At 46.3% G+C, this 16,128-nt stretch overlaps 1 protein-coding gene across 4 annotated transcripts in view; it reads right to left on the minus strand.

The window, feature by feature from the left end:
* The window catches only part of LOC126518492 (tRNA (34-2'-O)-methyltransferase regulator WDR6), a 255,301-nt gene that overhangs the window by 165,696 nt on the left and 73,477 nt on the right, over positions 1 to 16,128 (minus strand). For all 4 annotated transcript variants that reach the window (XR_007596414.3, XM_055064865.2, XM_050168279.3 and 1 more), the window contains exon 7: positions 2,027 to 2,089. Coding sequence is in view for 3 of the 4 variants with exons in the window: in XM_055064865.2 (XP_054920840.1) it covers positions 2,027 to 2,089 (63 nt within the window). In the remaining variant the exon portion in view is untranslated. The remainder of the gene's footprint in view (positions 1 to 2,026; positions 2,090 to 16,128) is intronic.

A 16,128-nucleotide genomic window follows, 5' to 3' on the forward strand; every position in this document is an offset into this window, starting at 1 on the left:
CCAAATTCTCTTCACCCGACCCCACTTGCCAGGTGATTCTGTTCCTTTCACGGAAACGATTAAGCCACCCAGCGCTAGCCTGGAAGCCTGTAATGTCCAAGGCATGAGCAAATTTTCGGGCTTTCTCTTGCAGCACGGGCCCTGACACCGGCACAACTTGCGAACGTGTGTCCTTGAACCAAGTCAGCACTGCAACATCCAAATCTTGAAAGTATCCTAGTCGGAGCCGTTTCCTGGTTGGAGCAAGTTGGGACCTTCGGTCCAGCTCAGTGATCTTGTGTCGGTCCTTCAAGATTGTTGCAACCGTTGATGGTGCAATCCCCCCCACCTTTGCAATGTCGATTTGCTTTTTCCCAACGTTCACTTGAGAAAGAATATATTTTCTTGCAAAGAGAACTGCCTCCACATTTTTTTTGTGCTGTTTCCGGAGCTCATTGCGAACGTAGAAACGAACGTCTAACGTTTAGAGCGAGCAAAACATCCCTATGACAAACGTGCCGAGATAGCCGGTTGATGGAACAAAGATGGTGAGGACCGGTGAGGCGCAGTGCCAGATGCAGGCGATGGCAACAGGGTAAATGCGCATTTAAAAAAGAGCAGGAGCATAGAGAAATATAGGCAGGAATACTGATGATCATGATAGTGGAACATATGGAGCATTTGTCGTCGTTTGTGCTGTTGCGAGAAGATTCTTACGTTTTAAATTTGTTATTGTGCAGTGTTATGAAGTATGATGACGATAAAATTCGGTACGTTATTCCGCGAAATTTGGTATTCTGAAATTCTTTGCAGTGAAAGATTTTTACATTAAGCCAATGGGCAGGCACTCGGTGGGGGATTTTCGGAATGTTCGTTTATTTGAAAAAATCTTTAATGTGAGGTTAGCTCTAATGGGATTTCACTGTAAGGCACAGGTTGGCAAGAACAGACAACTAGCAGAAATAATACAAATTTCCAAAGCTAACATGTGCCAAATACAGTCTTTTAGTATAACGGCTTACTAGTTTAATTTTTTTACCAATGAGAATGTAATTGCAATGTTCCAACGTGTTCCAATAAACCAACTTGCTCATAAATTTATGTGCATATCATTATTCAAAATTCCATTCGATATTCGATGCTGAGTATTCGTATACGATTCGTATTCAAAAATTTTGATATTTGTACACTCCTGCTTTCTGTGTTTCAGATTAGCTTGTATTCGATTTCCTAGGGTTCTAAGGACTCCGTGCAGCAAGTGTTGAATGTTGGATCTCCCTTGTCAAAAAGCACCGCAGCTCCAAATGAGGTGTGGCAAGTCTGCTCTGCATGACTCCTGACAATGCATGCATCGTGTATGCAGTCGTAGCTTGTCTGGTTTGGTGCCATTAGTCAAGTATGTGTAATTTGTGTGCATGCAGTATTGGCAATAACTGTGTTAAAGCAAACTTCCTCCCTGCGAGTAAGCTCATCCTTGTCGTCAAACACGTGCACTGGTGTAGCTTCTAAGAGTCTCCGTTTGCCGTCTGCTTTTGCTTTGGTGCGAATGTAATGCATCAGTGCTCTGCTAGGAGAGCCTTCGGCCTATATCTCTAGGCAGGGATTTTGGTCCGCGGGGTTTGGCGAGGAAATGGAGTATGGGGTGCTGTACGTGTAATCAAGCCCACCCGCTTGTGCGGCAACTGTGTGAGCAGCTGCGCTTCCCCCATCCGTGCCGGTATGTCATACGATTTCAACATTTGTCCCATTGTACTGTACTCGCTTTAGCTTTTTTCCTAGTGTAGTTGGCCACAGCATCACCTGTCGCAGGCGCCATTAATTCGGCCACCGCTTCATATGGGTCAGCAAGAATCCAACAATTATTTCGCACACTCAGCTCTACAATGTCTCCCATATCAATGGGAATGGTGTTGACCGCTTGCAACTGCACATGTTAGAGTTCTGAATATTGCTATTGTAAATGATTATGTTTTAGCAGTCTTTCACCGTAGACACCTTGTGAGCCATGCCATAAGAGTGCTATGAACTGGCAGAGAAAAGAGCTCACCCCTGGTGCCGTCATTCGGTTGATGAGGTTTCCTGGGCAGCCCCAGAAGCATATATGGCTATCCTGAACAATGATGAAAAACACAGAAAGCACTGATTAGCCCCCCAAGTCAAACAGCAGGCTGGGTTGATGAACAATGGTTAATAAAACACTGAAGATTACAGTAAAGATGTACTGCAAATCAAAGGCATGAGGTTAACCAGGGACTAAGTTTTAACTGGTTTTCTCACTAAAGGAATGAATACCCTCAGTAAACCTCCTGAAACAATTTATTAAATGTCCTGCTATCAAATGCAACATCAACGGTATTAACGCAATAGCATTAAGGAGCCCATGTCACAGAAAATCCGGCATCGGCATTGGTGACCGGCGTTGGACGTCATTACGGCAAAAAGATTTTCGCACCACACATACCCAGGCCCTCTATGTATGCAAGGAACTGACTGAACTAATTAAATTTCTCAAGCTAAAATACATGAAAAAATCTTAAACTACGACTTACACACAACCTACAGACATGATAGCTCTCGGATTGTAATTTGAATATATGAGAAAGCATAATTCTGTTACACGAAACTCAAACAAACCCCTTTTCCAGCATTTCTACAATGCACAGACCGGCAACGGCACTCGCCATTTGTGCATGCCGGCATGTAAATATCTTGGGGTCCACGGAGCGGCGCGCCTGCTTCCTTGAAACACTTCCAGATGGCGCTCGCCTCCGCCACATAGCGGTCCATGCAAGAGGCCGCATTTCTGCCAGAAAGCCTGCCTTCATGCATAGCGTTCGCCGAGAGCGTTTTCCAGTACACATTACGGTCACATACGCTGCAGTTGCCGGGAAGCATGAGATGCAGTCAGGGATCTTCGAATGCTATTGCGTTCCATTCTTAAAAGCGAAGCTTAAGCGTCCTCCATTTTTTTTTTTTTTTTGATGGACCAAAACAATGTGCAGTTTACAACTGAACACATGACAAAGTGCCATTCTCTCAAATATCAGTAAATTATTTTCATACATTTGGTGCATATTAAATGACTGCAAATAATGCTAAAGTTTCTTTAAATAACAGAACCTAACCTGTCCCAAATTGTACTTTTGCTTCCAACAATAAATACAGAAAAAATAAATTCAATGCCTCTAATAGAGGGCACCCATTAAAGTGCAATCTCTTTAAACTACTTAAGTAAAGTTTCTGCACTCAAGCTATTAACCATAATCTTTTTTCATTTTCTTTATAGAATATTTTACCTTTTATTCTGAAGTTCAAATGATGCTCAAGCAGACCAAAATTATGAAAAACCAACCCCTGTTGCTATCCAAGAATGAGTTAATCATGCCTGGGGAGGTAGTTATTTGTGGCACTATGCTGCTGGGTGGCACTCCCCTTACTACAGTGCCTTACCCCTACACAAGAGGAGCCACTGGTTGCAAGTAGATGCTGCGACCAGAGGCACAGTGTTTCAAATGACAGTGTCTGCATCTTCGACCAGAGGTGTAACATCTCAACAACAGTGTCTCCAAGTGATAGCTGTCACAAGGGAAGAATGTGAGAGACTCGGCCAACACCACCTAGACAGCACAAGGGCTGTTCACTCCAATCCAGGACGTCATGCTACCTGGGGAGATTCTCCCAAGCTGTGGCGATTTTGACGTCACCGCTTTCATCACGCCAGCCTTCCAAATGGAAATTTTGGGCCAGATAGCCCGACGTCATGGATTGAAGTGAACATGCCTTGTGCTGCCTAGGTGGTGTTGGCTCAGCTCCCTTTACCACCGTACAACCCAGTATAAACCAAACGGCGGCACCGGCGGTACCTCAGTGCTGTTTCTACTGCTGTGCTATCTTCTGGATTGGCCTATGAAAATGGTAAGACATGAAAAATCACGGTTAGTTCCTAAAGAAAGCTAAACGCATTAAACAATTTTAATGCAAAAATATTTCATGAATGCATTTCCCATAAATGCAGTCATCCAGAATTTTCGAAATAGAAAGCAGGGAGAGTTTAATTCACGGTAGGCATGTTTGCCTGGAAAGACTCTACACAGCAAAAAAACTCATTATTGTATACCAGATTAAAATGTAGCTGTGATGAATCCGGGACACAGTCTCCGCAGAGGCTAAAGTATTGACTGACCGTGCTGTAGTGGCTTGTCGTGTGCCTACCCATTAGTGCGTACCATGATCACTTTTTGCCCCACAAAGTTCAACTGTGCCACTTCAACTAGTGGCGTGGCTGATGACACGCTGTGCTGCATAAGATCTTCCACCTGTTAGGAAAATGCAGATACCAGTCTAAACAATGATTGTGGCTTCAGCGCGAGTGGTGACAAGCACTGGACATGAACGGAGGCTTGATGATGGCCTTGGCAAAGAATATAACCATCGATAGGCATGCCAGTGTGACTTATTGCTGCCAATCCAAGCACGATAAACTATCTCTGTGACTATCTTTGTGACAGCATGCGTGGCATAGTGTGCAGAGCCATCATAAACATAGTGCGCACTTTTCAAATGTACTAACCCAAAAGCACCGCCGTTCTCTGCGGCCTCTTTGAGCTGGACCATTTCAAGAGCACATAGCTTGCAGAAATGAAAGCAGCCTACCGCAGCAGCATTGGCTCAAAAAGATGTTTTTAACACCCAAGCACAGCCAGGAGCAGCACAGGCATGAAGAAAGCTTAGTGCACAGACGCTCCCACTAAACACGGGTACAGTCTGCAGCAAGTGTCTCAGCACAATGACAGCATGTGCTGAGTAGACAATGCACTGTGTACAGATCCCATGAAATGATTGGCCCCCCACAACAGCAAGTGCGTGGTGGGAGACCCCACAAGGGCCTCACTAGGTGTTTCACTGACCATCACTCAGCTCACTCATATAGGGAGCTTTCAAACACAAAGAGCATAAGGCTTCCCATCACAACTCGCCACCACTCTGTGTGTTTGTTCTTTTGTTGTTGTTCTTTCCCTGTCTGGTGGGTTTGATTGGTTTAGTATCAGCTGCACTGCAGTGTGTTTGGAGTTTACTTAAAGGGACACTAAAGATAAAAATTATTTCAGTTTTATTAGTAGATTACAACGTGGAAACGCACACCACATGAAAGCAAACCATCACTCACTCTACCACAGAAAAAAATGAAGTTTTTGGGGCAGCATGGGCATGCAGTACAGACTACAGCTGCTCCCGTTTTTATTGGTACAGTTTAAACAACTTATAAATGAGCACCTGATGCACTGTCAACTATTGTATGGGTTATTTTGCAATTATTCTGGGGTTTTACATACCAAAACCAAGATATGATTATGAGGCATGCTGTAGTGAGGGACTCCATGTTACTTTAGACCACCTGGGGTTCTTTAACGTGCACCCAATGCATAGTACACAGGCGTTCTTGCATTTGCCCCTATTGAAATGTGGCCGGCTCAGCCGGGATTCGATCCCATGTCCTCAGGGATAGCAGCGCAACGCAAAAGCCGCTACGCCACCAGGGCGGGCGTTTTCATGTCTTCAGGGTTAGCAGTGCAACGCAAAAGCCGCTACGCCACCAGGGCGGGTATTTTGTATGTGTTCTATGGCAAAATAAACCCCTTACTACAATGCTCGCATGTTTGTTATATGTTTGTTATAACAATTGAATCTGGCTACTGGGCATGTCTGCCAAAAGAAAAAAGGATGCAAAATCCACAAAAAAAAATAAAGAGCAAGAAGTGTGAGCTGCTTTATCACACTTGCCTTTGTGTCGCACACCCAACGCGACATGACTTCGCCACATTGCCTTGAAAAAAAAAAAGAAGAAACGAAGAGAGAAAGAAATGCGAGCTGCTTTGCAACACCTGCTTTTATGCTGCACAGCCTGCACGGCATGCATCCCATCATCGGCCTCGCGCGCCCCTCTCCCATCTCCTGTCACCCTCTCGTTAACATCAGAGTGGTGGAAGGGTCACCAGGAAGAGGTGACAAAGGTGTCCCGTGCAGGGCGCCGGGCACTAAAGTGCAGGTACCAAGTAGCCAGATTTAATTGTTATACAGTTGAAACCCGCGGTAACGAAATTCTCCGACAACGAAATTCTTGTGACGACGAAGTATTTTTGTATCCTCGGCAAATGCCCACAAGATTCAATGCATTTCGTATCTCTCGACAATGAAATGTCACTGAACAACAATCCTGCATCAACAAAATTTGTCGGAACATAACCACACATATTACCTACTCGTGCAAGGCTAGCGGGCTCCAAAATGTGCTCAAATGCATTTGCTTTGCACAAAAACTGCGTTATATACCATCACATTATGCTTGCGTGAGTGTCGTCATTTTTGTTTACAACAACAAAGCGCTGGAAGTGATTGCGTGTGCCTAAAAGACGTCATGGCCACCATCTTGTTTGTTGATCGCCTGTTTGAAGTGGCACACATGTCGCTACTGACATGTGATGACGGTTTTTTCACATCTAGAGCAGTGCATAATGTGCGGCTCGGTGAGAAAAGTGCAGCAAAAACAAAGAAATCCACGTCCCACTGATGTGGACTTGTTTATGGTGCTTGAAATGGCGGCCCCAGTGTGGACTACCATGCATCAGGCCACGATTGAACGATCGTCCAGGAATACGCGCCCTTGCTTCACGAACGCTTGTTTCAGTGCCACCCGACAGGCATCGCGTGCGGATTCTGCGCTGGACGTAGACTGGCACGAAGGAGCCATAATATCGATCGATCGCCTTTGTGGACACGAGATGCAATTGCTTTCACGCTCGACACCGTACGCGTTGGCGTCTACGGGTGACAGTGTGTGCTGGAGAAACAATGCTGTGTGCTAGAGCGCTGTTGCTCCGCATTTGGTGCAGAGTTACGCAAAATCTTGCAAAGGTGATCGTATCTCTGAACACAATTGACCGAGAATACTGCTCCATGGCACTGTTGCCACTGCTGATCGAAGCATGGGGCGCACTTTGTGCTGTTGGCAATACAGTTTTACATCCTCAGGCAAGACTTGACAAAGTAGGCTAATGGAATTTTGACAGTAAAGTTTCATTTTGACATGCATTCCCTATCTATGCTGTCATTTCGCAACAATGAAATTCTAGTGAAAGCAAATTTTTTTGCATTCCCCGAAGATTTCATTATTGTGAGGTTGAACGTAGTCAATAATGTCACGTGGTGGTGACGTTAAGAACACAGTAGCAATACTATGAAAGGCCAAACTAGATTTTATTGGGCGAACCTGTGCCCACAAAACAGGATACACTTATAGCACAACGAAAGCGGCGAACACAGTCGGCGATCGTCGAAAATCTGATCAGCGGGTCAAGCGCGTCGGCTTTTATACAGAATCATCGAATGTTCCAGACTAATCGTTGGGACCTGCGTGCCTTCCACAAAGTTCTACGCCATTCGCGTCAGGAGAATAAATCAGATAACACAAGGTGCGGCGAAAACAGACTGCGGATAGAAGCATCGATAACTTTCCAGAAACTTCTGATACATGCAAGCGCGTCCCGCGCTGTGCGATAAGATTTGTTAGGCGGCGAAACGTGGTCGCCCGATAAATAGAAGTACACGTGTCAATAATGTGGCACAGTAAAATTGCAGTAAGTGGTTTACTTAACCGTAGGACACACAAAAGTATAAGGTGCAGCAGCTGGTCATTGTTTTATGTGAGTATTGTTAACCCTTTGAGGGTCGATTTTTTTCGCCATATGCAACCACCCAAGGTCGATTTTTTTTTATTTAACATTCTAATTCTTCTTAGGGACTTATTTCGAAAAAATTTCACCTTAATTTTTCTAGGGTGACCATAAAGTGAGAAAAAATATTTTGCGTTGGTATATATGTACTCTTCATACATGAATAACAACAATAAGAAAGGAAATAAACTTATAAGAATTGAAAATTTGATGCACTGTTGTAGTTCAAGGGTTTGAAAATGCGCACACGAGAACATTTCGCACGATTCAAATGTTCCTGCTCTTACACTAATATGTATATCCACAGTGTAATCGAAATGCGTAGGTGCGCACACTTAAGAAAACTGTGTGGTTGTGTGCCCATCAAAAAAGCAAAACGTGTGACAAACTTCCGCTAATCTTCATCTTATCGCCAACCAGAGGCAATTAGTTCTCGCAAGCATTCACAAAATGAAAACATCATTTATTGAATATGAACATGCCAAGCTCATTCTACGTCATCATCACTGCTGTGGTCCAGTAAATGCCATCTTCGTTGCAGTGCACACTAAAAGCTTCTCCCACTGCCCCCTCCAATGACGGATGTTTTTCTCACCTATTCCGAAATTCCACACGGCTTGAACATTTGGTGAAGCCTCTATGGCTAGCATAACTTTTCGTTCCAAAGTGGCACTATAGTGGCATCGCCTGTTTGGTGCCATCAGCTTTGCATCATCATTCGTTGAAAATTTAAATAACTCTTTTTGTACTATATAAATATGTGGCATTGTTACTACTGTTCCTCTTTTTTTTCCTGATACCACCCCTTATGTAATACCCCCTCATGGGGTTTTTAAGGAAATAAAATGACATGAAGTGAAATTACAATCAAGCCATGCCAGATGTCGACACGACACAGGTCAAAACGACGACGTCGCTCTTGTACTTTAGTTCGCCACTGGCGCGGGCGGCTAGTAGCGGCTGCAATACTGACTTTTCTAGAGGGCACTAGCTATGCACCATATTTATAAATTTCAACTGAAAACTGACCCTTTTCTTTTTTTTCTAAAAATGTCGAATCTAAGCCGACCTTAGAGTTTGGTATATGATTATTTGAAAAAAAAAAAGAAAACCATCGGCCTAGATTCAAATAAATATGGTAAGTCATTGCCATTGAAGAGCTCATTGTGTGTATATGATAGTCTCATGTGTGGTGAGGACATACAGGTTCACATTCATGAACAAACGTTATGAGAGAAAGAGATTGTAGTAGAGTCCATGTCATGATGTATGTAAACATTAATGTGATTAGCACTGAACCAATGTAGTGACACACCGTAATAATACCACAGAAACACGTCATGTATGCAGTTTGGCTTCTCTATGCTGAAAGCCGTGCCATCTGGCGGCACTGCCACAAAGTCTGCGTGTGGCGTGTGTGTGAATATACCGTATTTACTCACGTAATGAACCAACCTTCTTTTTTCAGAATAGTTATCGTGGGGGGAGCGTTCATTATGCAAGAGAAAAAAAAAGTTACGACAGATTAATAACAGTTCAAATCTCATATCACGATGTAGATAAGAAACTCTCTATTAAAACCTTACCTTTTTAGTAAAGGCGCATATGCAACATACATATAACGAATATTCTTTATTCGTGTCACTAGCCGGCTATTTGTTGGTGCTCCTACTCGTAACTACGACTGTCATCACTCTCCTCACTGGCGTCGCTTGCTGCTTCGTCATCGTCATCAGCTCACAGATCTTCTGTGTCATCCAGGCTGTTTGAAATTCCAGTCTTTTTGAAGCTGTGAATGATCATATCATTGGGAATCCCGCTCCACACCTCCAGAATCTATCCGCATAGCATGTCGATGGACGGCCTCCTTATTTTGCCGGCTGGAGTAAGGTCATAGTTTCCCTCAGCCACCCATTCCATATACAGCCACCGCACATTGTCCTTGAAAGATTTGATGATTGACACATCAAGGGAGCTGCAGCACAGACAGGCCACCCAGGATCACAGCAATGTCTGTGCGCATCTCTTTTATTCGGTGCCGGACACCCTCCTCCAGATGGCCGCGGAAACTGTCGACGAGCAGCGACGGCAGAAGAGCCCCCAGATGCCGTCCCCAAACTGTTTCCAACCCCTCCACCATCAGCTCCGCCGACATCCAGCCCTTCTCCTGTGCATAGACATTAGATGCCAGCAAGAAGAGAGTTCTTGGGAAGTGTCTTTCTCTTGAAAATGAAGAATGGCGGCAGCTTACTGGCATCAGCTGTCACTGCCAGCATCACCATGCGCCATTCTTTTTCGGCACCCGCTGTCCTCACATGAGCACTTTTCGCACCTTTCAGTTCTACCATGCTGCTTCATGGCATGTCAAAGTTAAGAGCAGTCTGATCAGTGTTCCAATCTACGAGAGAAGGAACTGCTTTTCCTGCCGGATCCAATTGACAAACCAATATTACCTCGTATTTTGATTTTGCAGTTCACCAGCAATCGCTGGCATAACGTCGTGCACCTTATAAGGCATAGCCCATTTTGGCACATGAATCTAGTGGCCCAACCACTGCTAGCTTTAAAATCACAAGCAGGAATGCCGTGATTTCTGGCTGTAGCCCGCGCGTGGTTCTGAATCAGCTCGTGGGACACTGCACAGCCTTCACTCCAGAGCCTCTTGACATACCTCAGAACTTCATTTTCCACAAGAGGAAAATTGCCTTATTTTGGCCCTCAAAATGCGCAGCTATCCTTTTTTGTAGCATGAAGCTCGTATTCTTGTTTTTGCCAGTAGCGCATGCGCACTGGATTGAAGCTGAAATGCCATCCAGCCGCACGGTTCCCATGCTCCAACACATGCTCAACAACCTTGAGTTTAACCCTTTCGCTGTCACGGACGTACCGGTACGTCTTCGTGCTTCCCCCCCACAGTGTCACCGACGTACCGGTACGTTCTCTATCATGCGTTCAAAATTTCGCGCCTGAGCGCAAAGCTGGCGCTCCTGAACTGGTCCCTCCATCTATTGACTCTTTCTACAAGTTCGTATTTTCGCCTCGACCTGTGTTAGTAACGTATTGAAGAGTACGGTGCGACTGCCACTCGCCCCTCTCTCTTTGCTGAGTGGCGCGGTGGCTCCGCGTTCGCTGTATCATGCGTCGCGCACGTGTGGTCATGGGTTCAAGGGTTGTTCTGCCATCTCCGCGGGTTTGAAGGTTTTTATTTTTATTCGGATGGTGTGTCTGCTACGGCGCGTCAAGTTCAGAGGCACGCGCCGCGCCGTTGCCTCTCCGAAAAGAGTGACTCGATTGCTGCTTTCGCTCTCTCGCCGCACCCTCGCTTCCGACTTGCAGCAGTAAACGTAAAGCCCTTCGAACTTTGTTTTAGCCTCTTTTCATCTCCCTCTGTCTTCTTGATCACGCAACGTCCCATTTCTCTTCGTTGTGCGGGCGACTGAAAGCGCATCCTCCCTGCGCGCAGTTACTTTCGGATGGCTGAGCGCGCGGACCATCGTCTGCTCATTGGAGCGGTGGCTCAATTCCGATTCAGAATACGAGCCGAGCTCGGATTCGGACTCGGACAGTCTCATGCGAGGAAGAGGGGAGTTCCGCATCGTCAGATTCGGACGTTGAACGGATGTTATAGTCAGGCTGATGATGATGTTTACTAACAACAGCTGCAGAACACTGAAATGTGCATATTGCAGTGACTATGTTGTTTGTATACCAATCATAATCAAAAATAAATTGCTATGTTCATTCCCTGTTATGCTCGTTCCCTGAAACCAAGCCGACACTGGGGGTGCGTCACGGCCAGAAAGGTCCGACAACGAAAGGGTTAACACTGCAGGTATAGCTAGCATACCAGCACATCGTAGCTTACACAGCAGGTGCCCAAGAAAATACAAAGAGAAGCAGTGATGGAATGGCGTCACATTTACATTGTTTGTTGCTTTGTTTGCATGCCGCCACGCTTCAGCACAAAAAGGAGCGATTTTTAAGTTGTGATGCGCGTTGGTCACGCTCGCGTCGACGGCGACTGTTTGGCATGGTCCTTAAACCGTATTTACATTTTTTTGTATTGTTGTTTGAGCTATAACGGTCTGATTTTACAGTAACTGCGATCATCAACGGCACCAAAATAAAGCAAATAGATATTACACAACAACTTTTGAAGTGGGGTGCTCCCCGGACACACACACACACACACACACACACACACACACACACACAAAAAAAAAAGTATGTAAAAGCCTGTTAATTCAGATTCCGCGAGAATGCTATGAAAATTCTAATTATACAAAATTCGAACTAATGAAAGTCGGAGCAAAAAATCGCTCGGTTGAGGCGTGTGTATAGTCAGAGGTAGCGTGAGCACGCGTGCACACACACTGCGTCATGTTAGCGAGAACAACTTCTATAGTTCGAAGCACTGGCGCAGCCAACGTAACCGGATGCAGCCAACGCGGTCCAACGTGCACAATGTCGAAATGGCTCTTGCTCTATCCCTGACTTCGTCACGCCGACTGCGCTGACCCACAATGCATGGTGCGGAGAAAAAAATGTTGCAGTTTCACCTGAAAGGCATCAATTGCGATAGCAAATTAGTAGATAGCTATATGAAGGGTAGTAGTTTTATCGGCCGTATAAGCTTGTAAACATTTGCTTACTGACTAAACGAACAATCACGGTGTCATGCGCCCACAAGTAAACATGAACACATCTCGCTCGATGACCGCGGAAATTCACTGCGAAGACGCTGGAGTGAGGGATTGCGGCCACAGCAAAGAGCGAGTTGACCTTCTTACATCTCTTGCTTCAACGTGAACGAAACGTAGAAAGCACATAGCATACGAAGCTACCAGCACTATGCGCACTCTACAAACATCACAGATCGCTTTGAAGATAAGGTCCGCACGGCACGCACTTTAGCCACTTCGCAGATCCCTTTCAAGATACGGCTCCTAGCAGCCGCCAGAGAAGAACCCCACCCCCACCCCCCTTACCTTGTCTCTTCTCACCCCCGTGCCTCGCGCGTGACAGAAGAGGGCTCGCTTCCACGCCGCCTTCCTCGCTCGCGCATTCAAGATTGAGCCACGTTCGCATGCTTTCACTCGCACATACAGCATACGGCGCGCGGCAACAATTTTATCGCCCTTTGTTTTTCTATGAAACCTCATGGTGACGGAGATGGCAGAAATGCGCCTGGTGTGTCCGTATAATTGCTATCGCAATAAAGGCGCCACCTATGCTCTCGTGTTTCAGTAGTTTCGTTATCGCGTAGTGCTGTGCTAGTTTTGCTGGCTCGCAAAGCTCGCACAAACTGCAAGTAGCATAAAATTCAACTTCCATGTGATGTTGCGGGATGCTCGAATGGCCTACGCCACTTGACCAAAAAGCAGCTGCAGCGGCGAATCCACCGCTCTGTTTTGGCTCAGTACTGTTACGACTGGCGTGTAACACCCCGTGCAAAAAGTATGATCAAAAGACCCTGCCTAATCGAAACGGAGGATGGATCCCTAATAGGCTATGGTTGTCTCGAGAGGTTGCTGGTCTGTCGAGCGCCCTGCAGTGATTTCGGGCCCATTTGTGTGTGTGCGGACTTAAGGGGAGAACCCTTTCTGCAAATTGTGCGACTCTAAGGGGGAACCCTGTCCGCGAACTGTGCGACTCAAGGGGCGAACCCTTTCCACGAACTGTGCGACTCAAGGGGAGACCCTTTCTGCAAACTGTGCGACTCAAGGTCAGACCCTTTCGGCAAACCAAGCAGGACCCACGGGTTGCCGCCAGCAGAGGCATGCCACGTGCAATGTCACCTAGGAGAGAGGAAGCAGCTGCTAAGCACCGACGGAACTCAGTACATGTCACGTGACACTGACGTAGGCAAAATCCCGCCTACGATTTTAACGGGCCTATTTAAGCAGCCCCGCAATCTGTATATTCTTTCATTCTGTTCTTTTATATCCTTCACCAACCATGGAATAAACAGTGCACGCTTCGTACCAGAAATCCTCTCGCCCCTGCCTGGTCGCCATGGTCTACTGGACACCTGCAGCCCACCTGCAGCCCGCTGACAACGCCACGTTACCCAGGAGTAACGCCAGTCGAGGTTCGAGTAACTGGCGTCGCAACTGGTTGGCAGCGATGGGATACGCTACCCCGGAGGCCCGAACTTTGGATGACATCTAAGAGATCATCTCCTCTTTGTCCTGGGGACAACTGCGGAAGGAAGGTGTCAGGATTGATGACTGCATACGGTGAATGCACGGCTCTTCTTCACTGAGATATCACTTGGCTTTAAGTATTTTTTGGGAAGTACAAAGCAGTGATTCTTCTTTAGCCGTTGCTGGAAGTTTTGAGTACGTCGAGGTTGTTATAGAGTGAAGAGTTAGCAGCACTAAGGGCAGCCATGAACTTGAAGGCACTAAAGAAGCCCGAGTTGCTTAACTTGGCCAGAGAGCTGGGCCTCCAAATTGCCGAATTGAAGAGAAAGTCGGAGATCATTGAGGCGATTGAAGCGATCGGGGCAGATGACGAACTGAAGGAATGCCTAGAGAGCATTGCGCATAAGGAGGAAGAGCGTAAGCGCCTAGAAGAAAAATAAGAGCACGAGTGGGCAGCACGTGAGGCCAAAGAAGAGCGCAACCGTGTTGCACGCGATGCACTCGAAATGAGGCGCCTAGATATTTCAGTTTCTGAAGGCTAAAAATACTGAAAGAAATAGCACAGAGGCACAAGAAAGCGAGCGCAGAATGACAGACTTGATGGCATCCTACGCAGTAGAAGGGGACATAGGTCTTTTTTCTGGTGCAGTTTGAGTGTGCATGTGAGAAGGCAAAATTTGCGAGAAACACACGGCCACAATGCTTGCTTACGTTGCTGCCACGTGAGGTAGCTGATATCATCACCCGCATGGGGAAAGAAGAAGCAGAGGACTTCGATAATGTCAAAGCGAGTTTGCTTAAAAAGTATAGATTATCAGCAGAAGCATTCAGGCGAAAATTCAGGGAGGACGAGAATACCAAAAGTGAGTCATAATTCAGATTTCGCATACACCTTGGAGATAAACCTGAAAGAATGGCTCAGACAAGAGGGTGCACTCAGCGACGCCGAAAGTTCTTCCGCCGGCTCCCAGAAAACATAAAGTATTGGGTTCAGGATAGGCCAGGCGTGGACAATATCATGAGAGCGGCCGATCTCGCTGAGGAGTATGTAACTCGCCGTGCATTCGAAGGCGAAGAAGCTCTTAAGAAGGAGATGAATAAATACAGACCCGACAAGTCAGACAGATGGTCAAAGTCAAGTCAGTATAAATCAAGGGAAAGGTCCGATTCGGTGAAAAATAGTGACGAGAACAGCAAGGGAAAGGAGGAGTCACCCAAACTGAGGCCAGAAAGGCAAAAGAAAAAAAGCTTTCGAGGCAAAGAAACCAGTAGTTTGCTACAACTGCCAGCAAACAGGGCATATCTCCATGGGGTGCGAAAATCCCAAACTAGTGTTGATGTCACTAAGTAGTAACGAGGAAAATTTGAAATTGCTAGAACCGTACATTCGAGATCTCATGGTAAACAGCAAACCGTGTCGGGTGCTTCGCGACTCAGCAGCTACAATGGACGTGGTGCACCCGTCATAGGTGAAGGAAGGCCAGTTCACGGGAGAATGTGCTTGGATAAGGCAAGCTGTAGAGGCCTCCAGTGTTTGTCTCCCTGTGGCAGATTCGCATCGAAGGCCCTTTTGAAGTATTGGACACTAAAGCCGCCGTCTCGGCACATCTCCCACCACAGTATCCATATTTGTTTTCTAACAAATCTGAGGATTTGCTGCGATGCAGGGAAATCGGGTTTAGTGAGAAAATAGTACAAGCCCTAATCGTTCCAAGGCAAGGGAGTTCGTGGCCAAGGCAGTGTACGAATGTCCAGTGGTGGAGGAAGCAGGTTTGATGGACGATTTGTCAACCAGCACCAAACAGGACAGCCTTATAGGGGATATTGCGGAAGGTACACTAGCTAATGAAGAGGTCAGGAAACCACCGAAGCCTGAAATGTCTAGAGAGGCCGAATGCAGAAGAAAGTTATTGAATGTAAGCTCTGCCACATTGATTGCTGAACAGGAAAAAGATTCCACCCTGCAGAACCTAAGTCCAGACGCAAAAGAAGATGTGGCCAAACAGGACGTAAAGTTCCTCAAGAGGGCAGGCGTCCTCAATAGAAAGTGCGCCAGTCGAAAGGGAGTGCAATTCGACCAACTCGCGGTGCTGCATCCCTATCATGAGCAGCTTCTGCATCTGGTCCACGGGGGCTTTTGACCGGGCATCTGGGCATTCGGAAAACAAAGGACCGCTTACTGCAGGCATTTTACTGGCCCGGCTGCTTTCAAGAAGTGGAAGCATTCGTGAGAAGCTGCGACACATGTCAATGCATAGGCAAGCCCGGAGATA

The sequence above is a fragment of the Dermacentor andersoni genome, chromosome 1, assembly GCF_023375885.2.
Source record: "Dermacentor andersoni chromosome 1, qqDerAnde1_hic_scaffold, whole genome shotgun sequence".
NCBI lineage: Eukaryota > Metazoa > Arthropoda > Arachnida > Ixodida > Ixodidae > Dermacentor > Dermacentor andersoni.